Source organism: Ursus maritimus, unplaced genomic scaffold (assembly GCF_017311325.1).
Source record: "Ursus maritimus isolate PB19 unplaced genomic scaffold, ASM1731132v1 scaffold_8, whole genome shotgun sequence".
NCBI classification, from domain to species: Eukaryota; Metazoa; Chordata; class Mammalia; order Carnivora; family Ursidae; genus Ursus; species Ursus maritimus.
In genome coordinates this window covers 21,407,154-21,431,246 of record NW_024426996.1, presented here as the reverse complement: position 1 = coordinate 21,431,246, position 24,093 = coordinate 21,407,154, and the positions used below count along the sequence as shown (strand labels likewise).

The following is a 24,093-nucleotide window of genomic DNA, read 5'->3' as shown; positions in this document are numbered from 1 at the left end:
TAGCCCTACCCCAAATTGTAATAACATTAATTATATATATATTTTTATTCAATTCCTGTGTTTACTGAGGGTGCCATATTAGACCTGGGGTTGGCAGACTTTTTCTGTAAAAGGCCAGATAGCAAGTATTTTCAAGTTTGTGTGCTATTCAGTTGAAATAACTACTCAACTCTGCCATTGTAGCAAAAAAACAGCCATAGATAATATGGAAGTGAGTGGATGTGGCTGTGTTCCAATAAAAGTTTATGGAAACAGGTGGCAGGCTGGATTTGGCCCATGGTCCATTGTTGACTGGCCCCTGTGTAGACTATACATTTGGAAGGGCAAATCTACATAGCCCAGAATAATAGGATTCAGATATATGACAGCAACAAAATACACTGTTGAAAAGTCTTTCCCATTTTTCTGACCCACTTTGCTGCTCATCTTCTTACTTGCATCTCCAGTCTCGCTTATGATGCACCAGCCCAGGTGAGTTCTCGCCTCTCAGTCAGGTAGTTCTCTTGTATCCTGGGATATTTTCTCTTTAAATGCTTTTCCTTCCTGCCCTTGTTGATCTGGATTGGTAAAAAAGGATTCTGTTTCCATCAGTAAAATATATAATTAGGTATTGCCAGGAAGAATCAGAAAATTTGATGTTCCTTATACCAACCTTGCTACAAGTAATTCCTTCTTCCCACATGTTCTCGAGTTGTCTCTGCTACTGTACTTGGGTCTAGTCCATGTCAGTTAAGGTAGACTGATACTAACTGTGCTGATTCCGGATTTGTGATCATTACATCTGTTTCCTGTTTTCCAAGCATTGTATAAGTTCATTTGTTTACTGCAATAAAATTACTAAATAGTATGACATCAAATATGCCTTTATTTTACTTTCTCACTGAAATTTCATTAAGCTGAAGAGTTCTGAGGTGGAGAAATGCTCAATGATTTCAGTGCATGTCCAATTTTCACATACTCTATTAAATATCAATGGCCATAGTATTTTCCATATAGAAGAATAAAGAAATAAAATAACCTAAAATAAGAAAACAGTTGTCAGTTTAATCCCAGTGATTCAGTTGTATGAAATAAATCTCTATTAGATAGTAATGCATTAATGTAACTGTATATCGTTGGGGTAAAGAACTACTGAGATATGACCGGAACTGTCCATAAAAAATTAAATCTCTTTGACCCCCTCCCCTGCCCAAGTACTTTGGCTGCCTTTCTCTTATAGAATGCGTTCCAAAGCAACCACAGTAATAAAATCTCATTTTCTGTTTCTTGTAAGAGAAAGTGAAGGTAATCATTCAGGAGGTATCTTCTGTGTAAGATAAACCACTTCTTAGTCCTTAAAATTTGTCTTATTTTAACCCTCCTTCCTCTGCCTTTAACTTGGCTGCCTTCTTGCCATTCAAAAGGTTGTAGTGGTAAGTCAAGTGAGAAGCTGACTCTTTGGCATTAATGAGGGACTGTTGCTGTGAAAGTTCTCAGGGCAGCGGGGGCAGCGGAGGCAGCGGACATAAATGGTCTGATATTCTGGGGGTGGGAGTGGTAGAGGGGAGAAGTAGGGAGAGGGTGTGGGGGGTTCTTTGGACGTTTAGTCTTTGTCGCCCACTTTGCTCTCATTCCCAAATATCTAGGAATACGATTTTTTTTCATGTTGAGGAGCTCCCTAATACATAAAGATGTGGATTCACATAAAGATGCAAAAGAATAGTGACATAGCTTATCAAGAGAGAGATGCCTCCATTTAGAGTTTAGCAGTAACTCAGCAGGAGTTTAAGTGCTCTTAAGTGTTGGTATCCTTGGTGCTCTGAAGTCTCTTTCCAACCATTTATCACTTCCATGGTCAGCTGTGTGACCTTGGGCAAGTCACATAACCTCTCTGGTCTTTACTGTTATTGTTTGTAAAGCAAGGATAAGAACATCTACTTCATAGGGTCATGTAAAGCCTTAAAATAGTGCCTGGCAAACACTGAGTACTATTCTTACTGTTATTGTTTTTATTGATGCTTTTGTTTGTTCTTAGGAGAGGATAGGACTTGAGGAATGTGCAAACCTCTTAAGAGTCACAATGACTTTGGAAGTGCTAATTCTTATCAAAGCACCAGGTGACTAATAAATACTAAAGGAGGGGAAATTGCTGTTTATGGATGCTTGAGGCACATGATTGAGTTGGCTATGAATGAAATTTTCCTACTGTTGTGGATTTTATTAATGTCTCCTTTGATGGATTGTTCTTTTTTTGGATGTAAGGATGAAACTATAGTCCGAGTTCCTGGAAAGTGTTGCCCACAGTGCTCTTCCCGATCCTGCTCTGCATCTGGCCAAGTGTACGAGGTAACCTTTGCTGTACCCCCTGTAGGTGTTTTGACATACGTTCTCACACATATGCCCTCCGCCCTTCCAACCACCAGACCTCCCCACCCTCTTGTCTGAGTCTTTGCCAAGATTAGTAACTCGGTACATAAACAGCTTTTTTCTTCTCTTTGTGGAAAGCCTTTATGAAAAAATTAAATTGAAGAGGATTAGAAATATAAAGGAATGTGCTGGCGGGCAGCACCTGGTTCACGAACCTTGGTGAGCTTACTGTTTACACATCTTGAAGGAAGGAAAGGACTATCATTGGTTACTATCAGTTTACACTTAGGCTGGAGGCCCTGGGAATGTCTCTCTGCTTTGGTTGGATTGTATGTACTGATACCCAGAGACAGCTTCCCCCTGCCTTACATTGGCTGGGGGGGGGGCAGGGGGGAGAGACATGGGGGGTGGGGAGAGAGGGAAAGGAGGGGAGAAGCTAGTGGTGGTGGAACCTGCACATTTGAAAGTACTATTGGAACAATCTAGATAACTGTGCCTAACACACAACAGGCACCAAATAAAAATGAGTTCAACAAATTGAATGAATGAATGAATGTTCTGTCTTAGGAGTGTGCGGCTGAGCCGAAAGAAGGTTACATTATTCAAAAGCAAAGAACATATAAAAAACAAACCCAACTACTTCCCTGTGCTTGCCGGCCACTCTAAAGAAGACTAAATAGGACTTGGAATTAGGACTCTCAGTAGAGAATCTGAAATGGAGTATTAGGGAACGAAGGCCACAAATTCTAGATGGGTCCCTTGAAATCTGAATGAACGTAACTAATCAGGAAAGGACTTTTGTGTGTACTAGATCTGTGTTGTCCCATACAATAGCCACATATGTGCCCGGTTAATTTCTCTTGGGAGAGATAGCTTTATATCTATTGTGATGTCCTGGGTTGCAAGTAACAGAAATACTCCTCTAAAAGTGGCTAAAATGAAAACATTTATTATCTCATATGACAAGAAGTCCAGAGGTAGGGTGGTTGTAGGGTTGATCAACTCAGGTCTTTATGATGTCTTCAAGGATCGAAGGATCCTTTTTCAGTCTTTCCACCCTGCCATCTGCAGCATGTTGGTGTTTGCTTTCTGTCTTGTCCCCTCATGTCCCCAAGGTGGCTTCCTCGAGACTAGCTCATCCACACACAATCATTACTAAAGGCTGGTGGGGAAAAGGGATGGCTTTTCTTCTTTTATGGGGGGAGAAGAGTCTTTTCTTTGACCTCCACTGCTCTAGCAAACTTCCCTTGAGGTCTCCTTGGTTAGGACTGGGACAATGCCCTTACCCTAACTGCAAGGGGAGCTGGGTCTTCCGGCAAAGAAGAAGAGCTAAGAAAGAGCACTCATTAGGCAGCCAACAGGGTCTTCTTATTAATCTTGATGTTCCAGGGCCCCTTTGTGCCTGGCAGGGAGCAGGCCCTCAACGCATCTGTGGAATGAATACAGTTGAATAAAAATGAATGCAGAGTTCCTTTTGGACAGTTCCTTTTGAAATAGTTCCTTATTGACTTTTTTCTTAGAGGTGTTGCTGCCTAAATGATATCATTTCTCAGGAGTACATTCAATGTGGCTCAATTAAAAATTATAATAAAAAATTGTGTGTCTTATGGGCCCATGTTTCTATTTGATGTATGTGACACTTGATTTTCCACTTTGTCCTTTCTTTACTCAGCATGGTGAGCAGTGGGATGAAAATGCTTGTACCACGTGTATATGTGACGAGGGTGAGGTCAGGTGCCACAAAGAGGCCTGCCCTCCACTACGATGTGAAAAGGTACTTGAGAGAGTGTGGCTTGGTTTTCAAAGCTTTATCTTGGGTCATTTGAGAAATGCATTTTTCAGTCCAGTGTGTCTTTTGAGGGAATTGAATTTTTTTTGATATTCAGAAATATTGGATAAAAATATGAAAGACCTGTTTTCTAGGAAGGAGGGCTGAGGTAGAGAGGAACTTGCCTCAGCTGGGTTAGGTTGGGCAGTGGGGGGAAAGGAGCAGCATACAGTGTTGGCCTTTTATGACCTTCTGCCCCATGGGTTCAGATGTTTTCGAACTCTCTTGAGAACTGCCCTTTACCCGCCATCTTTGTTTCTTCAGGGTCAGAGCAGGGCTCAGCGTCCCGGGGAATGCTGTGAGGAATGTGTGTCTCCTGCGGGAAGTTGCTCCCACAATGGGATCGTGCGGTACCAGGATGAAATGTGGAAGGGCTCGGCTTGCGAGTTCTGCATGTGTGACCATGGCCAAGTGATCTGCCGGACTGGGGAGTGCGCCAAAGTGGAGTGTGCCCAGGTAAGAAGGCAAGGCATTTCCACTTGGACTGTTAGCAGTTCTCTCCAATGGGATAGGTGGTCCCTCACCTGTGCCTTACTTTCTGGCAGCAGCAGAGGCGACAGCCAGGTTGACCGCTCACATTTCACAGAGCCTTCTAGCACAAAGATTCTGTGGTGTAAAATAAATGTCACGATTTGTTCAGAATGGCTTGGAACAGCCCCCTGAAGCTTTTAGTTCTCAGTGCATCTGGTCCGATTGGAAGCCCTGAGCCAGAGACATGAAAGGGAAGGACATGATATGGGACATTAGCCTATCAGTCAGCGCAGCTGGACCTCATGGCTGGTGGCCTGCCCAGCTTGCTATGGTTGTGAAACAGAGGTCGGCAGGTGCTCCCATGGCCAGCTTCTGTTGCAGGCCCTACTGGCAGCATTTAGCAGAAAGGAGAGCCAGCACCTAGGAGCCGCTTCTGTAGATCAGGAAAGAAAGTAAAATGTTTTTGTTTTTGTTTTAAAAGAGAGAGGGGGGGAACCTCATAAATAATTAACTCGGATGACCTCTGTTGACTTCTGCTGTCTGCAGAATTTCTAGAAGCTTCTAACAAAGCAACCTCTGTTTGGACTATAGATGTATATTGTAGGGAAATTGCTTCTTCTTCTTTTTTTTTTTTTTTTTCCTCTTTGAACTCAATTTTGACCCATTGCAAAACAAATTGCTTTGAAAGTTGTCTCCTTCTCCCTCACCGCTCCCATCCGCCCCACCAATTTCCCGCAGGGTTGTGAACTTGAGTAGATGAGGGAAACTCAGACGATCTGAAGCACTGGATGTCTGTGAAGGCATTTTTCTTTCTAGTTCTTCTCCCCCACATCTCAGCTCCTCTTAACACCGAGCCCGAGAAGGAACAACCTTTCAAACAGGGCTGTCAATGACAGGGTGATTTTTCATTTTGCCTCCTCCTTCTGCGTCTTGGCAGAGCTGAAACGTATTTAGGCAAAGAGGGTCTTGCTTTTTGCAGATTTATTTCCCCCCACACGCCTTTTCATTTCTTTTCCTTCTTTATGTCAGGGGAGTCAGAATGGTTGGACGAAGATGAGAAAAACCCCAGTCAGGGCCCTTGTTTTTCTCCTTCTCTCTCAGGCTGAGGCTGGGCTTCCTGGCCTCGCCAGACTGCTGGGAGGATGCTGTGTTATTTTCTAAGATCTTAATTTGCCGAATAATATCCCAGGGTTTATGGAAAATATGGGAGAAGTGATTCTGGTAGGGTGGCTCCTTTAACCACCTATTTTCAGTTAAGTTTGAGCAAAGATTCTCAATCACAGATAATAATTTGACCCATTGTCCCCAGTGCCAATGCATTTCCAAGTGCCTGCTATCCTCTATGACACCTACCTGTGGCCCCATGTACCAGGTCTTCTTCCCTGTTCTTAGGAAAAATGGGGAGCAACAGCTGAGGTACATGGAGAGGGCCTTGGTTCCCCTCCAGTCACCCCCCAGCACTGCCTGTTTCCCACTCCCACCCCATCCTCTCTGTTATAAACTGAGGAGTTCTAATGCCTTTCGCCCATTTCTCCAGGTCTTTAGTCAACTAAACTGGTGTCTTCCAGGTGACATCTGTGTTTCCAAATGTTGTTGAAGGCACTGGGTTCTGAACTGGAAATACTACCAGAAGTGAAATTTTAACCAAAATAGAATCTTACCAAAAATATCCCTTAGCCCTCTTTCTGTACCATTATTTCTGTAAATAGCTCTGTGAGCGCCTGGAGTACAAACTTCCTAACTTCTGCTTAGCTTGGAGATAAAAAGATGAATAAGACACATTCTAATCTGAAGAGTTCCCAGGCTTTCGGGGAAAGCCAGATATATCAACAGAAATCACAATATGCGGTGGTACCAACGATGACGGAAATATGAATGAAAATGCATTAGAAGCATCTGGAGAAAATGACCAGAGTCTGCTGAGGGGAGCAGTGCAAGTGCTCTGTTGGTATTTTTATTCAATTCTACCCCACTTTCTGCCTTTCCTAGAATATCAAGGTCATTTGATTCCTGGATGCCAAGGATAGATTAGGTCTAAGTGTATGCACATCCACAAAGAGGCAGAAAAGTCAACTTCTAGAAGAGCAGACAGAACTGTACACGTTCACCATTGTAATAATGAATCACACTGGTTATCAACAGCAATGTTCTGAGTAGCGTGGAAATCAGCACATAATTTTCCTTAGTTAAAAAAGGAGAAAATGGCATGGCCTTTGTTTTTGATGTATTCCACCAAATCCCTAGCCATCGAAACACAAATACCTCAATAGTAAAATAGCACAGTATGAAGATTTTCATTTTTTCCATATTTTGTGTTATCTTTGAACGTGAATTCAGATGGAGAGGTCAAAGTACTTTTTTTTAAAGGACCTGGCGTTCACACATGGGGCTTAAAATGGTGGTGGTGAGGGGGGGTAGGATCGAAGCTTATCGCAAAATGCATGGAAGGGGGTGGGCACACCGTAAGTGTGAGGTGCCTTTCCCTTCTCCAGTGGAGGAAAATTCCCTCAAAGGAGTGTTTCCTTTTCCAATGGGCAAGCTAGTGGAATCACACCGTCTTTGGTCTGGTGGGTGGATGTTGGTGTGATTCAGTGAGGGAGGGGTTCGCAGATTCCATCTGGCCTGCGCAGCAGAATCTTCTTAAAAAGAGAAGAATTAGTTTTGTTCCGCAAAGCAATTTTTCTCAAAGCAAAAGTCAAATGCTAATGGGAGAAGCTCCCCACCGCAGTGAACTGCCGCAGTTCTGGGCATCCAGGCTTCTTCTATAAATAGCAAATCTATTTAGAACTCCCTCCCTCACCAAAACCGAATCGTTGCTCCCCAGCAGCAAGGCCCGCTGTTATTTACAGTAGCGTTGGAAGCCTCGGAACAGCCCCCCTCCTGGCCTTACTGGGATGAGGCAGGCTGCCTTTTTGGTTTTGTCTCTACAGATAGTGGTCACTCAAGAAGCATTCATGCATTTTCCCTTTAACCTTTAATAGAAGTACACATACTCTGTCTCGTTTTAAAAAAACATTGTTTTTAAGCAACTTAGATTACATGCATATAAACCCCTTTATTGCTTTGAAAGCAAATTTCGCTGTTTCTGGATGAGGCCTGCACCACCAGCTGATTTGTCACCTTTCTGCAAAACAATTTATATGTAAATACGCCCGCTCTCTATAGCACCTGCCGCAATGCCCTGGCCTCTGATTGGCATTCCATTTTGATGGACAGTGATCTATACACGACTCCTTTCTTCTTGAAATCAGTTTTTAGACACTGTAAAAAGTTATGATCAAAAAAAGTTACAATCATTCATGTATTTTTGTATTCCTTTTAAAAGTTTCTATTTCCCTTCATTAACATAATACATATTCATTTTAGAAAATTGATACTCAAGAGAAATAGAAGAGACTCTAAAATCCACCCATCATGCTGCAATTCATAGACAACTAGTGCTTTTATTTTATATATTTTTAGTGCACAGTGTTTTTAAACATAAAATATCCCTGGGATTATTCTGTTGCACAATTTCACATTATTCAATTTTTACCTAACATGGTTTCTGCACCTTAAATGTAATGCAGATCCCAAATTAAATAATGTCTTGATTTAAAGAAACATCACCATTCTTTAGAAAGAAGATCTATCTTTAGAAAGTGGAAAGTGCTTTAAAGAATACTCTTTCGCCTATAGATATTAGATGTTAGTATATGCATATGAAAAATTGTAAACAGAGATTGTATTTTTCACAGCAGATTCCCTGGGAGGTTGGCTTGCAGTGGAATTATACTTTCTAAGTAATAGAATTTATAATTATTTAATTTTTTATAGTAAGCATTGTTATTTTATAATAGAAATAAAAATGATGAAATTATTAATATTGGGAAGTTAAAATAATAAGACTTTAGAAGTTAAGCGTCTACCTTCTCAGTGTGACCTTTTTTTCCTTCTTCTTATAATTAATTTAAAAAATAGTGATTATGTGAGTTGGATAACAGTTTCAGAATATTGAATAAAAATTAGTTTTCTGCTGTTTAATTTATGCCTGAGACTACATCTGTGCAGAAAGGCATGTATCTGATTTTGTATTCAAGGAAAAGGGTTGGTTTGATTTGAACACTGTTAATGAAACCAAATCACAATTTCAAACCTTGTAGATTTAAGATAGCCTGATCCTTTTCTGAAATGGTAACTTTCCAAGACTACAACAATTAACAATCTTGGCCATTCTGATTCACATGAGCTCCTGGTCATGGGTGGGGATCGATGGAGGGATCTGTGCACAAGTATCACAAGAGCTGGTATGAAAAAGCATTTGGAGGGGTGAGCTGCATGGCCAAGATTGTCCATGGGAAGACAACACGGGAAAAGGGAATAGGCAGGGGGCCAAAGCCAAGGGTGTGCTACGGTTTTTCATTCCAGTCAGGGAATCCAGCTGTTTTGCAATTTTGCACTGCTACCTAGAGATGGTAATTTGATATGTGCCTCTGCAATCCTTGCTTCTACAGGGTGAAGAATTAATTCACTTAGATGGAAAATGCTGCCCTGAATGCATTTCAAAGAATGGATACTGTGTTCATGAAGAAAATGCAGAATTTGTGAGTATCAGCCTAATGACTGGAGACGATTAAAAATTAATAATTCAAAATTAGTTTAATGAGGGGCCATTACCTTCTCATATCTTTTAACCATTCATTTGTTCAACAGATGGGATTGCCTGTCTTCTGTGTGCCAGGTACTAGAGACACAGAAGCAAAAAGCAAACAGAGTCCCTGTTCTGGTGGTGAGCTTATGCTCTGGTGTGGGGACACAGAGGACAGAAGCCTGCCCACATCAGGGGGTGGCAAGTACCGCACAGAGAACAGAGCAGCTAGAGAGTCACTGGGGGGAGGGGAGTGCTTTTTTACATAAGGTGGTTGGGGAAGTCTCTCATGTGGAGAAATTTGAGCAAAACCTAAAAGAAGTGAGGGAGCAAGCCCCATGGAGACCGGGGAGAGAAAATGTGCTAGGGAGACAGGCCAGCAAATGCAAAGGACTGAAATAGAGGTGTGTGTGCTGTGTTCAACAACAAAGAAAGTGAATATGGCTGGCACCAAGTGAATGAGGGGGAAAGGATTCGACGGTAGGTCTCTAGGTAGCCTGGACGCCGAGGTTTTACCCTGACACACACAGGCGCTGTGTGAGCTTTGAGCGGCTGTGCTATGATCCGGCTTACTTGTGAAAGGGTCTCTTGGGCCACTCTGCAGGCAAGTGACGGAAGGGGGCGAGACTGGAAGTTGGTGGTCTGCTTGGAAGGTCTTCAACAGTAGTCCAGAGGTGGTGATGGTGTTTTGGTCTGGGGAGGAAGTGATAGAAAGTGATCAGGCTCTTGATTTATCTTGTGGGTAGAATTGAAAGGATTTTGAGGGGCCCAAAATTTCATTTGCTAAGGTTTTATTTCTAAGTCTGCACTTTTAAAAATTACGTACCCAAAGGAAAAAATATTTATCGTAATTTCTTCAAATTTGCTCTATCTATATAGCCCGTATTTTCCACATGGAGTTTTGATAAATTGTGTTCTAAAAAATAGGCCAGTTGAACATCAAGACAACTGCTTCATTGACCAATCAGAGCAAGATGATAAGAATTGGGATTAAGTCCTTTGATCCCTACGTACTTTTTCTTCGTGATTTGGGAAAATTGCATCTGTCAACCTGTATATGCAGGGGAGAGAGCGCTATGTAGGGTTAACAGTGCAGGTTTTAAGTTCAAATATCTACTTTGCCACATATGGTCTATAACCTTGGACAAGTTACTTAATCCTCATCTGTGAAGAAGGGATAACAATAGTACTTACTTTATGGGGCGATTGAGATAATACCTGTAAAGAACCGTGCCTGGCACATTTCAAAAAAAAAAGAAGCTAAAAAAATGGCATCGTTATTATGCTGTTGGCATTGTTTCATAAGTGGTTTATAACTTAGTCATCCTTGTTTCTTAAGAATGTAGGAGATTAAAGTCTGCCTATAAATGTTGAATTTCTATTTTCTCAATCATAGTATCAATTTTCCTACCTGTTTTTGAGGTAAATTAAGCCAGGTGTAATTAAAGAAAAGCAAGTTGTTTTAAATGGGTCTAAATCCCCGTGAATAATGCTGTGGTACCTTACGAGACTGAAGAGTTTGCCCCTACAGGCTTAGATCTCTTGACTATGAAGTCCTTCATGTTGAAGCAAATCGAAGTCAAGTGCTTAAGCACAAAGTGAGAATAAGAATTCAAAAAATATTTCCGCGGCATGTTGTCTTCACCTCCTATCATATGCTTTTCTTGTTTTTTGACATATATAGATTTTTTTTTCTATTCATAACGAATGAAGTTGCATGTTACTTGGGCAAAATGGATAAGTCTTAAATGAGAAAATAAATAGATCAGCCTAATGGTGTTTTTAGTGGTATAATAAATACATTTCTCTTTGTTCCTAGATATCCTCAAATGCAAGTGAAGTTAAGCGTATTCCAGTAAGTATAGATTTTTGACTTGTACACAGATATTGATAGAATTGTTCTAAGCAACGATCTGCATAAACTGTCCTGGCGAACCTTAATGTTGTAGTATTTCTGACAGTCATGCTTGATAGCACCGTGGTCCAGTTAATGATAACTAAGACTTTGACTCATTGAAACTTTTGCTTCTTCCTTTACCCTATTTCCCCCCCCCCAATTGATAATTAATACTTCTCCCACTACAAGTTCCTACACGTACCTTTCCCTTTTTTGTGATGATTTTCTCCTGATTGTTTCTGGCCTAGAAAATTCAGTTTAACCATCAGTGCAATTTCATGTTCCTCAAAACAGTGAGAGCTTTTGGGGTTTGGGAGTATTAGTTCCCCAAAACAAAGCTGAGTGTTCATTCTTTCAAGGTTTTTTGCCAGACAACATTGTATGGTTTCTTTTTAAGGGAAAGTGCAAGCACGTTTGTTCACAGAAACAAGCTTATATTTTGGAAGCTATAGAATAAGGGGGCTGGGAATCTAGTCTGCCTTGAAATGGAAGAAAAGCCCTTCTGCGTTCTCAAGATAATAGTCCTGATTTTGCTAACATTGTCATTGATTTTTGCTAACTATGGCCACATTAATCGTTTGGGATGTTCAACATCAGTTGGCTAATAAATATTTTATCAAATATTTATATTATAATATGCTCTAATATTTTCCCCCATTTTACCTCCTTCCTCACCCCAAAACATTCTGGTAGGAACCTTTGTCTCTTTCCTATCTCCAGGGTGAGTGGGATGGATAGTGAGCAAAAAGGAATTGCTCTTTATAATTCACTTTGAATTCTCCATCAAAGTACTAATGTTTATTACCATAATTTGCTTGGCTGAAAGGAATATTTTAACATGAGAAAGCCCATGGCACATCTACCGCCCACTAAAAGTGGTCATGCAAGAGCTGTCATTTTAAGACTATAATGACTCTACTGTTACTCTTACTGGAGTAACCGTAAGGAAATTCAGGGCTGTAACCAGCTTCCCACTGTTATTATAGAGATTGTGTGTAATCTACCTGCTAATCACTAGGTACATAGTAATCCCCTCTGGTGTTCTTTGGTGAGATAGATTTAGGTACATAGTAATCCCCTCTGGTGTTCTTTGGTGAGATAGACTGAAAACAAGTGTTATAGGCTACTTGCTTATTCCAGGAGCCCCAGAATGCTTTCGCAGTTTATCTGTCTGCCTGGGTTCTACGTTAAAATAAATCAATTATAAACAAAGAAGGAGAAATATTTTCCTTTTTAATTTATAACTCGTCAATTACTGTCCTGTTTCAGTTAGGTTTGCATGGTAGTGAGCAGGACCTTCAGTTTGTCCCTTATGGAAATTCTGAGTTCTCCACCAGCAAACCGTCTTCTGAACTTTTGCAATTCTGATAGCGTCATTCTTTACTGTTTCGCACAGGAGGGGGAGAAGTGGGAGGATGGCCCTTGCAAGGTGTGTGAGTGCCGGGGCTCTCAGGTCACTTGCTACGAGCCCTCTTGCTCACCGTGTCCAGTGGCCACGCTAGCCCAGGTGGTGAAGGGACGGTGCTGTCCAGATTGTACGTCAGGTGGGTCCGTGTCTGATTCATTTCTGCCGAGATATTTTTTTTTTTTAAAGATTTTATTTATTTATTCGACAGAGAGAGAGACAGCCAGCGAGAGAGGGAACACAAGCAGGGGGAGTGGGAGAGGAAGAAGCAGGCTCCTAGCGGAGGAGCCTGATGCGGGGCTCAATCCCGGAACGCCGGGATCACGCCCTGAGCCGAAGGCAGACGCTTAACCACTGTGCCACCCAGGCGCTCCTCTGCCGAGATATTTTTACTGTCAAAAAATTTTGAGAGATCTTCTTTTTCCCTTCTTGCTTTTTTTTTTTTTTTTTAATCACCTACTGGGTTGGTTGGTTGGTTGGTTAGTTCCTTGCTAAATTTTTCTGACAAATGATGTTACTAAATCTTTGTCTATATATTTGCCAAACTCAGCAGATTATGGGTATGTGATCTTGGACAAGTCATTGACCCTCTCTAAATCTTAATTGCCTCGTTGGTAAAATGTGCCTTATTTCTACCTTGAAAAAATTATTATGGATATCAAATAACACAAAGTTTGGAAACTTGTAAAGGCAAATATATGTATTAGGACTGTTCCATTGTTGAAGCTATAAGAACAATTTCTGAAAGTTTGTTACAGGTGTCCATTTTTTTTTAAGGTGAGCTATTAAACAGATGGTTCCTTTTGGAGTTCTCAAATGCGTTTTTGAAGTTTAAAGACTCATTAATTTCTTCCAAAAGAAAATTTTATCTACTTGTTCTGCAACTCTGCTTTCGAATCACCTGGGGTTGAATTAGTTTCAGTTAATAATTGTTGGCAAGCACTGGCGCTGCTCTGGCTGTGCAGTCATTTGCCTATAAGCTGAGTCTCTCTTGGAAAAGTGGCATTTTCTTCCATTCGTATTTCATAATTAATTGTTTTCATCTGTGGGTCGCAATTTTTCATATTGGCGGCTGCTTTTGTTGGACTCAACTTATTTTAGCTAATCACAGTGTTTCTATGAAGAGCTTATCATGGGAAAAGCAAAGCAACTTTATGGTTTAATTATCTTACCTTCACCAAAGTGGCTCCCTGGGCTTTCCAAAACAAATATTTAGCATATGAAAATGTACCATACCCTGAAAATCAGGTCCTTGACAACTTCAAAACCTGAAAGAAGTCCTTTGCTGACAATTGCAGCTGCATTCAATGATAATCCCAATTGTTGGGAATGAGATTTGAATTTTGGAGAGAAAGAAGAAAGCTTTTTTTTTTTTTTTTTAGAAAAAAGAAGAAAGCTTTTTTCGAGAAAATAACTTTTTTAAAAATTGTGTTTTCTCTTAACTTTCTATGCATGCCAAAGCTTAAGAAGAACATCTAAGAAATCATAAATTATTGAATTCGTTTAAATCATATATTACGGAGCTGATAATTCCTGTTTGTAGAGGCATTCCAGCAGGTAGAAGCATTATTAGGGCCATTCAGTCATGTTTTTAGTGCTTCAATTTGGAGCTACCAGAGACAGTAATAATATTTCAGACGAAGAGAGGTTCTTTGATATCTTGCATTGAAATCACTTTTGCTATTTTGGGGCCTTTTTCATACCTAAGTTCCAGAGTTTTCTGTTCTTCATATTCTATATAACTGCATAAACTCTGTAGATTCGTTTTTGGAACAATGTAAGAGAAATCATATGGTCTTTACTAAATTCTCCTCTTCTTTGTCCTTGATTGTAGTTCATTGCCACCCAGACTGCTTGACCTGCTCTCGATCTCCGGAGCACTGTGACCTCTGTCAGGACCCCACAAAGTTGCTGCGGAATGGACAATGTGTACATAGTTGTGGTCTGGGATTTTACCAAGCTGGTGCCCTCTGTTTAGGTATGGCTCTGGGCAGACAGCCCAGAGGTGGACTGAGGCTCACTGTTGTCAAGGAGGGGGTCCATGCATGCAGGAAATGTGCAACTTCCAAAAACCATTAAATGGTAGTAACATCATCCATAGGTTACTTGGCATCTCTACCTACAAGTCTCTTCCTTCTAACATTTCACAGGTGTTTTGGTGCTTACTGAGAGATAGATGATGTTACTAGGTGGTTGTGATGGGATTTTTCATTTTTTGAAGACGTTCAAAGATAGTGATATTGCTGGTATTCTTGGTGCCATTTATTACAACACTCAGTTAATCCAGGATAGAGCTTTAGAATTGACATGTGCATTTGAGATCCCTTACTAGAACTTTCTCATTTTGCAAGTGGGGAACGTGGGGGCCAGAGAAATCAACTGGCTTACTCAATATCACACAGATAATCGGTAGTAGAGCTTATCTCCTGTGAGTTTCTGTCAATTCATGTCAATTTTCAGAGTACTTATGCATCTGAGAAGGAGATCTTACCTGGCAGAATTTGGCTTGTTTAGGCCAGATCATCATTACTTTTTCCCTATGTCTGACTCATGGAGCTAATTATCCATGTAAGAGTGTATTGGTTTATACCCTGGCTGTATTTAACCTCTCTGTGCCTAAATATTCTTACCTGTAAAGTGAAATAATACTGACTAGTACCTTCCTCAGACGGTTCTTCTGAGGATTGAGTGTGTTAATACATGTGACGTGTCTAGAATAATTTCTAGGATATTGTCAAGCCTCAATGAAGCTTCTCTCTACTTCCTTTCCTGATGCCTAATCTTTAGCTTTTTGAAAGTTATTTCTATCTCTGCCATGGGTTGTGAAAGAAAAGAGACAAGGGATATTCTTAGGAAATGGTTGAAGGAGAAAGATATTGGGGGCACTGGAAAAGAGGAGCAGACTCGGGAGCCGAACTTCCTGGCTTCAAATGCCAGGTTCATGTGACCTTGGGCAAGTGACTTAACCTCTGGGAGCTTGTTCCTCGTGTGAAAAGTGGGGGTTAATGATATCTGCCTGGAGGGTTGTTGTGAGGATTAAATGCGTTCATACGCAGAAGGCGCTTCATGCAGAGCCTGGCATGAAATGGGTGCTATGTAAGGGACGGCTAGGGAAGTCACTTCCCTGCCCTTCTTGTTCTCGGTGTCTCCAGAGCCCCCGAATTGGGCTATGTAAGAACTGGCACTGGGGTGGCGTCTTTGAGCTAATTAGAGCTGCCCTTTTTCTTTCTCCCACCCTTTCCCGGAGCCAGCCTGCCAGCCCCAGTGCTCCACGTGTACCAGTGGGCTAGAGTGCTCGTCCTGCCAGCCTCCCCTACTGATGCGTCACGGCCAGTGTGTGTCCACCTGCGGGGACGGCTTCTACCAAGACCGCCACTCCTGTGCAGGTAATCCCTGGCCCGGCCACCGAGAAAGCCACCCCCACCTCCAAGAGATCTGGGGCCGGCAGGACCTGGGAACAGTTTTTCAAGCATTGAGAAGAAACTCTGAGCGAGACTCCTGATGGGCCAAGAATCATGGATGAGAGAGATGACACATGTTTTTATAACCTTATTAGTGCTTTAGTGATGTGTGCGTGTGTGGTAAGATTTCTTGAAGTCCTTCTGCACATGCCTGGGGGCCCTGGAACAGTTCTTAATTCAGTTCAGGATGGTCATTGTGTCATAAGTTAGATTCCTTCCTCGTGTAAATAAGTATACAATGGTTAAATGAAAACGAAGGGAGAAATATATCTTTATTTTTTCAAAACTTTATTTCTACCTGAAGAGAGAGGGAGAAACAGTGACATCATGGTAAGAAACTTGGATAAGCAAAACAGATGATGGCATTTACATTTACGCTTTCTTTAGTATCTGTATCCTTTAGTAGCTTTATATGTCTGAGTTAAGAACTAGTTGAAGTTCTTAATATTATTGTTGTCTTTGGAAGTCAGAGTGGTCTTAGTGTAATTTGTTGCTTATACTGGACAAGTTTTTAGTACTGATCCTACTCATGAGTATAAGTAAAAAAGTAAATGTATAAAGAATTTTTTAAATGCAGGAATAGGAGTCGGGGCAATGGTGGAAGCAAAGACAAAGGGCAGAGTGCTAAGCTTGTCTGCAGGAGACAGAATCAGGTGTGCTCAGAACCTGAGGCAGGATGCACAGGGACAGGCAAAACTGAAAAGGCAGACTGGCCAGAGGGAGGGTCTTGGATGTCACAGGAGGAACTATGGTAGCTAGACTCTGCAGCTGAGCGGGACAGGGTGCAGAGACATGATGGGAATTGAAGGTGGAGGGTCTAAGGGTCAGCTCATAATGTTTCTCTCTTTTATGCCCTTGGTTAGATTTTCAGGAGGTTTGTTTGGAGGGAATATAGTAAAAGAGAGTAAGTACATGGTATTTACTGGCTCTGCGGGCTAAATGTGAAGATTAAATGCGTTCATACGCAGAAAGCGCTTCATGCAGAGCCTGGCATGAGATGGGTGCTATGTAAGGGACGGCTAGGGAAGTGACTTCCCTGCCTTTCTTGTTCTCGGTGTCTCCAGAGCCCCCGAGACTGGCACTGGGGTGGCGTCTTTGAGCTAATCAGAGCTGCCCTTTTTCTTTCTCCCACCCTTGCCCGGAGCCAGCCTGCCAGCCCCAGTGCTCCACGTGTACCAGTGGGGTAGAGTGCTCGTCCTGCCAGCCTGTGGCATGGAAGGTCCTACGTGAAGTCTGCTGGCCTCCTCTGTTCCAGGTGTGGGCAGAAGCAGCACCCATGGGCTTACGGAAACCACGTCGAAGGGAAACAACAGCCTGTTTATATCGTACAGATAGGAGGACAGCAGGGCCCACCCTGGAGCCGGTTACAATATAGAATAGAAGACATGCTTGCTTCTGAGTCTGGCTTGGGGGCTCTTTGCAACCTGTAAAAACGTCAAGGCTGTGTCCCCAACGTCAAGGGCTGCACAAAGTGTTCAGCGTTTGTTGAACAAGTGTTTGATGAATGAAGGAACGTACTGCTGTTCGGGGATCTTGAAGGACCAGTGTTTCAATAGGAGGCTCAGCCATAAAAGATAAAAGAACCCTTAATGTTTCTTACTTATCGTGTTCTGTTTACCTGTTATTTTAGAACGGGCTCAAAGTGGGCACATCCAAACGCCTTCCTAAGTGTGTAATGGTTGGGCAATTTAGGTAAACTGCTAAAATTTCAATTTGATGAAGTTACTGAATGTAGTCTCTTCTCCTTTCTTCTGCCCATCAAAGAGACCTCCTGCTAGCACTCCTGTGACAGATTTGCCTTTAAAAGGGAATTAATTCCCCCTTGATTTTATTCTTCCCTCTCTAACACCTCCGCCCCCTGCCACACGTCCCACATACGTATTTACTTTTTTTTTTCTTTCTTTCGAGGGGCCATTTTCCTTTCTCCTGTGCCCGGTGTTTTAGTGGGTGATGTTCATGCTGCTATCGGGCACTTTGAAATGGCTAATGTTTCATTTGATTACTGGTTTACGTAGCTGACTGCTTCCACATTCCATCCACATACCGATACACAAATGCCTCTGGTAGAAAGTTGCTGGGAAAATTTGTTCATGCTCCCTCCAGGGAATTAAACCAATTTGCTTTAGTTCAGCCTGGTTGCATTTTTATGCATAAAATGAGAAGAAAGAAGAGAGCAAGGAGAGAGAGAGAGAGAGAATGATCTTAAAAATTAAAGCTAAACTTGTGATCAATTTCCATATACTGTTTCAATGCTGAGACAGCCCAAATAAGCTTTCCAAATAAGCTTTCTCATTATTGGAATTTTTTGCAACATTTGTGCTTGTGCTATTTTTGGTGGCTTTTCACCATTGACCTTGGAAGTCGATCACTCAACCAGGGCTCTTCCAGCACGGGCTAAACTTTCCAAGAAGAAGCCTGCCATTTTATGGTAACAACAGGTTTTTCTGCATTGATTCCTCTTGGCAGGGTCATTTATATTATGACTGGCATAATTTGCCACTTTATTGACCCATCAAAACCAAAAGAAAGTGAGCACTGTGCTGAGGAAACTAATTACAGGAAATTACCTGATTAATATTCATGCTCACTGTGTTGAATATAGGGCCGGGAGAAAAATATGGGGCCGAGCCAAGTGGCACATAAGCACGTGGCTCTTCCACGCCAGAGTAGGGGCAGGTACCCCAGAGGGCTGAAAGAAGGCAGGGAGTCCTGCCAGAGCATCGCATCCTCAGGAGTCCTTATCATTTTCCCTTTTCCCTTGAGTTTTGTGGTATACACACCCATACACACAGAGGCAGACGAATGTGTTTGTGTGTGTGCATGTCTTAATGTTATTATTACGTTCTTGTGCTTGATTAAACTGAATAGTGTCGTAAACACAGACCACATTATGCACCCCCATACCAGTCACTGCTTTACTTCCTCTGCCTTCCCCAACTTTGGAATTTGATGCTTTGATCACTTCACCTGAAGGCTCCACACCACCAGTCTTTCTACAATCTAAGTCGGAGACAGGCAATATAGAAGTTCCCTCTTCTCTACAGCAGGTAGGGCCAAAGAGTAGTCACCCCTTCAGTGACCAGAACTCATTTTTTAGACCTAGCACTCAAGCTTCTGCCTTAACCGCTAGGCTTCCTCTGCCACCAGCTGGATCCGGTCCAACATCCCTTTGACCCACCCTGTCCCACTCTTCTTGACCCTGTGGACGTCAGGTTCTGGATTGGGCTTCTACTCTGGTTCCTTCTATCTTGTCTGTTGTGACCCATTTCCAGGAATTAACAGCGTGTCCCTGAGTCGACCCAGCCTGATGGTCAGGCTTGACCCAGGTATGGATGCTCCCTGCCTCCCTCATCTACCACATGGCCTTGCACCTTTCCTGCATGGCTCTTGGGTACCACTTGTCCTGGATTTATTGTGGTCTCTCTACCCAAGTGGTGGTTCCATTGCCTCTTCCTAGAAACCCTGTTATGAAATCTAAGTCTGCATCCAGACTCAGCTCACCATGCCCTGGAAACATTCTTCCTTACCTGTCGTGCCCCTGTTTCATGCTGGTGGTCCTGCTGAATCCCACACACAGGAGCCCATAAGAAAAAAGTTTAAAAAAACCAAGCTAACACACACCATGCAAGATTAGTTTAAAACAAGTGGCTCATAAGACTATAACTTTGAGTTATGAAAGTAGAATCTAGCCCATTTTTATATGTGAGTTGGTATTTGATTTGTCCAATCCAAACTTCCAGTATTCACAAAGGCCCGAGATGGAGCTGTGCGTACTCTGTGGCAAGTTCTCCCTTCATTCTGCCGATCCAGAGATGGGAGGGAGTGTGACACAGTGTTTAAGACTGTAGGCTAGGGAGCCAAACCACCTGGATTCCAGTCTTGGCTCTGTCACTACAAACAGTATTTGTTTTTTTTAACACTCCACACTTCAGTTGCCTGTGGGTAAAGCAGCGACGGTAATGTCTGCCATATAGCATGGTTGTAAGGATTAAATGAATAAATTCATACATGTCATTTAGGATGGTGCCTGGCATTTAGTAAGCCCTCCATCTGGGTGAGAAGACTTGTATTTCTGCTTTTCATTGTCCTTCCTCATCGTTCCTTTCTCTCTCTCCTACACTCATTCTCCTTTGACCACTGCTTGAGGTCCTAAGGGTATGAAGAGAAATGAGACTCTATCATAGTTTCCTGTAAGTGAGCTTGCAATCAAGCTGCTGGTTACAGAGAGGTAAAAAATAATCACACAATCCTTGCAGTTTATGCTGTACCTAACTGCTGTGTGGTCTTAGATTTTGAAGCTTAAAGAATCGAGCAATTGAACATTTTCCAGGTTTGTGTGAAGGGGGGGATCCTTTTGGTTCTTGCCACTTACTGCTCTCTGGCTTCACACAGGTTATTTAACTGCTTTGAGCCTCAATTTCCTCAACTGTAAAATGGGGATAATGTCATCTACTTTAAACCATTATGATGAACATTTGAAAAGATGTTTGAAAAACGTAAATATATTATGCCTGGCCCATAGTGTGTGGACAGCAAAAGGCAGCTATTGTCATCAAATCTGTTCCTTTATTTTTCAATTTATGGGAATGAAAATCAAATCACTTGCATTACGAAACAAAGAGTTTTGTGCCATTTGCATCGGATTTCAAACCAAATCTACTTTCGTATGTTATGAAGAAGTAAATATAGAGAACAGTTTACTGTATTCATCACAAGTTAAAATCCTTTTATTTTTTTTTTAAATGCTCAGATTAAGTGTTGAGAGTCTGGAATTTTGTTTCTTAGCCAATATTATGGTATAATTAGAGGGAAAACTTAGGAAAACTAAGCCTGTAAAATTTACATATAGGATGCTGACCGAGCTGAGATTTAAAAGCTGTAGTTTGAACAGTGGAACTCGTAAAGTTAATTATTTGTTGGAATTTTGTTTGACCAGAGAAGCCCAGCCATTTGTGGAAATGAAGCACTCACCCTTAGAGCCAGGTCCAAGGCAGTGAAGACTTAATGGGTCTTGGCTTTATGTTCCAGCGTGTGGCTTAGCTCAGCCTGGTTGTGCCCAGAGCAGAGCTCTTGGCAAAGCCTTTTATGAAACTGCTGTTCTGGAATCCTCAAGAAGACAAGGAACCGCTCACCCCCTTGTTCTGTCAGGACAGTTACGGTGAAGCTGACCTCCACCATGGCCCCTCCGACATCCCCCAGAATTGGAGGGTCAGTCCCTATTTCGTTGCCAGATCACCTCTTCAGTTTGGGGGCCCAGCACATTCTACCACTGTCTTCACTCATTCTGTTCCGCTCTTTAAATCGTATGCATTGTTCAAGCCCTCTCTGGTATTCAATCGCAATTATGGTCTCTCCCTTAATTGCTGAGTGTCTTGTAAAGGGGACTTATTGCTTCGAGTGATATTCTTGTCTCTTCCCTTCTGTGCGTGCAATGAATATTTGTTGAGTCTCTTTCATGTACCAGGAACTGGGATACAGAGTGAATGGACAGAAAACTGCCTGGGGGTTGAGGAACTTACTTTCTCAATGGGGGAAGAGTGTCAGTAAAGAAGTACACAGAAAATTTTAGATAGTTACCACTCTCTGAATTCATCACTATCAGTGCTAAAAAGGCAGTTTTAAAAGGTGTATTACAGGAAGTGACTGATTCTTGAGGCAGGGACAGGTTTTATATTTCTGAATTCCCTGTAGTGCTAAGCACATTTAAGGCCCTCTGGAATAATTTTTGACTGAGAAAAATGTAATAAACCATTGCATGGAGGAGAAAGGACAAGAGAGTACAGGCATGCCTAGACTTTGACTTACAGGTGACCTAACTTCCATTTAGCTTCTGTTATTTACTTGTTGTCAGCAATTCCTGGCTAGGTGTAGCCTCAGGAAAATTCCAGAATCTTGATTTTCCCCACCTCTCTTTTTCTTCCCTTCATCTCTCTCCTCTTCAAGATAGTAGAGTGCCTTATCAGTGCTGGAAGGGTTACTCTTAAATAAAACAAAACAAAACAAGACCGAAAAACAATTATCCTTGGGACTTGAGTGGTACCCATCTAGTGTTTTAAGCCTTTCAGAAGGGAGGACGACAGGATTGCCCTTCTGCTGTCCATTTCTTGAGTGAACTAGACCCGGTGAAACAGGTGACAGTGGTATTCCAAGCGCTCTCCTGCTTTGGATGTTCATGTAAAGGTTAAATGGAGAAAAAGTCAAAGCAGCTGGTGGCGTTGCCCCTGGGACCTTCGCCGTAGCTCCTGAGACCAGCTATGTTTGGCATTTGCCTGTGCTGCTTACAGACCCTTGCTGTGTGTGCCAGAAGACAAACGACAGACAGAAGTATCACATACCAGCCGAGAAATGCCACAGATGCAAGGGAGTTTATCTTCCAGACAGATCCCATTCTTCCTGACAAATCTGAACCCCCAAATATTTTAGCTATGGATTACAAACTAGTGACAAGTCTTCTGGCTTTCTGCCCAGTTCCTAGGGTTCGCAGTTAGTTTAGCTAGACTCTATGACATACATTCTTTCTCCCTTTTTCCTATTCCCCACCCTAACTCTCCCAGCACGATCTTCCCTTCCCTCGTTAGGCGGCCCACAGAGCCCACAACGCGTCTGTGTTATCACTGTTGAGATCTGAGCAGGCTCTGCCAGTGCAGCCAGGAAGTCTGAGAACTCTCCCCGTCCAAAGCTGGGTTTGGGTTGGTGGTCCCTGTGGCTTTTCAGTTTCTGTAGACAAATTAACTCAAGGTATCTATGGAGAAATCAATAGCCATTTAATTAATAGGGGCTGAGGAAAAAGAAACAAACAAAACCAGGCATCCTAGCAGCTGTGGGTTGCCAATGGTCACAGCGGATGAGTGGAATCTGAGAGTTTCGTTTGGCTCATCGAGCTGGACCGAGGCGGTCACGGCATTTGAAAACTTTGGCGCTGTACTTGTGTTGTAGATTTAGAAGTACAGGTAGAGAGGGGTGCCTGGGTGGCTCAGTCGGTTAAGCAGCTGCCTTCCGCTCAGGTGTGGTCTTGGGGTCCTGGGATCGAGCCCTGTGTTGGTCTCCCTGCTCAGCGGGGAGTCTGCTTCTCCCTCTCCCTCTGTGCTTCTCTCTCTAGCTCTCACTCTGTCTCTCTCTTGCTCTCTCAAGTAAATTAATAAAATCTTAAAAAAAAAAAAAGAAGTATAGGTAGAGGGGCAGGAGAGAGAGAGGGTAACTTTAAGAACCTTCCTCGTGAGCTGCATATCTGCCATCATCCTCTGACTTTTGGACCAGTGAGAAGCTAGCCTGCTTGTGGAATCTCTGTCCACGTGGACCTGTCAAAGCTCTGGCAGCTGCGAAGTCATCCCTTTGGTCCAAGCTCTACGGAAGGCCCTGCTAAAAATTCAAATATGTTACCCAAGATGAGCAAATCATTCAGCTGTATCACAAATGTGGTTAACAGATCAATTAGCTATTACCTAGCATGTGCCTTAAGGAAAAGGACTACAGACTTTTTTCCCCTTCCCCTCTGAGTAATTCTTTTTCCCCTAAGTATGAAATGAATTCATGGGTATTACAAAAAATAATTTGACAAAGTCAGTTAAATTCAAGGCACAATAAAAAAATCAGCGAAAAATCCCGACTCAGACTCTCCCAAATTACTACTGTCGGTATTTTGGTAAAAGTCTTCCCAATTTATGACTGTGTATGTGTGTCTGTGTGTTATGTGCACAGACGTACACACATTTATCTATTTTTCAAAGGTAAAATCACACTCTATATATAGCTTTATTGCCTGCTTTCCCCACGTTATTTATTATCCTTCTACAAAATCTTTTTAAAGCTGTTTTATAACTTTCCATCTGGGGCTATGCGAGAATTCATTCAGCCAGTCCTCTGCGGTTTGACGGTTGTTCCTAATTTTTCCATTATCATAAATAACCATGATGTAAACATTTTTAATAGAAATTGTGGTACATATATTTGATTAGGTTAAATTCTTAGACTTGTGATTGCTGGGTCCAAGGGTATATGTGTATTCTTTGAAGCCTCTGACACTTTAATATGTGGCTCTCTTGAAAAAGTTGTAATTTG

General features: G+C 42.1%; 1 protein-coding gene across 1 annotated transcript in view; it reads left to right on the top strand.

Annotated features, from left to right (window-relative positions):
- The window catches only part of FRAS1 (Fraser extracellular matrix complex subunit 1), a 416,963-nt gene that overhangs the window by 173,736 nt on the left and 219,134 nt on the right, over positions 1-24,093 (top strand). Inside the window, exons 7-14 of the mRNA XM_040625321.1 lie at positions 2,242-2,325; positions 4,019-4,120; positions 4,439-4,630; positions 9,139-9,228; positions 11,092-11,127; positions 12,566-12,713; positions 14,409-14,552; positions 15,826-15,960. Coding sequence (XP_040481255.1) covers positions 2,242-2,325; positions 4,019-4,120; positions 4,439-4,630; positions 9,139-9,228; positions 11,092-11,127; positions 12,566-12,713; positions 14,409-14,552; positions 15,826-15,960 — 931 coding nt within the window. The remainder of the gene's footprint in view (positions 1-2,241; positions 2,326-4,018; positions 4,121-4,438; positions 4,631-9,138; positions 9,229-11,091; positions 11,128-12,565; positions 12,714-14,408; positions 14,553-15,825; positions 15,961-24,093) is intronic.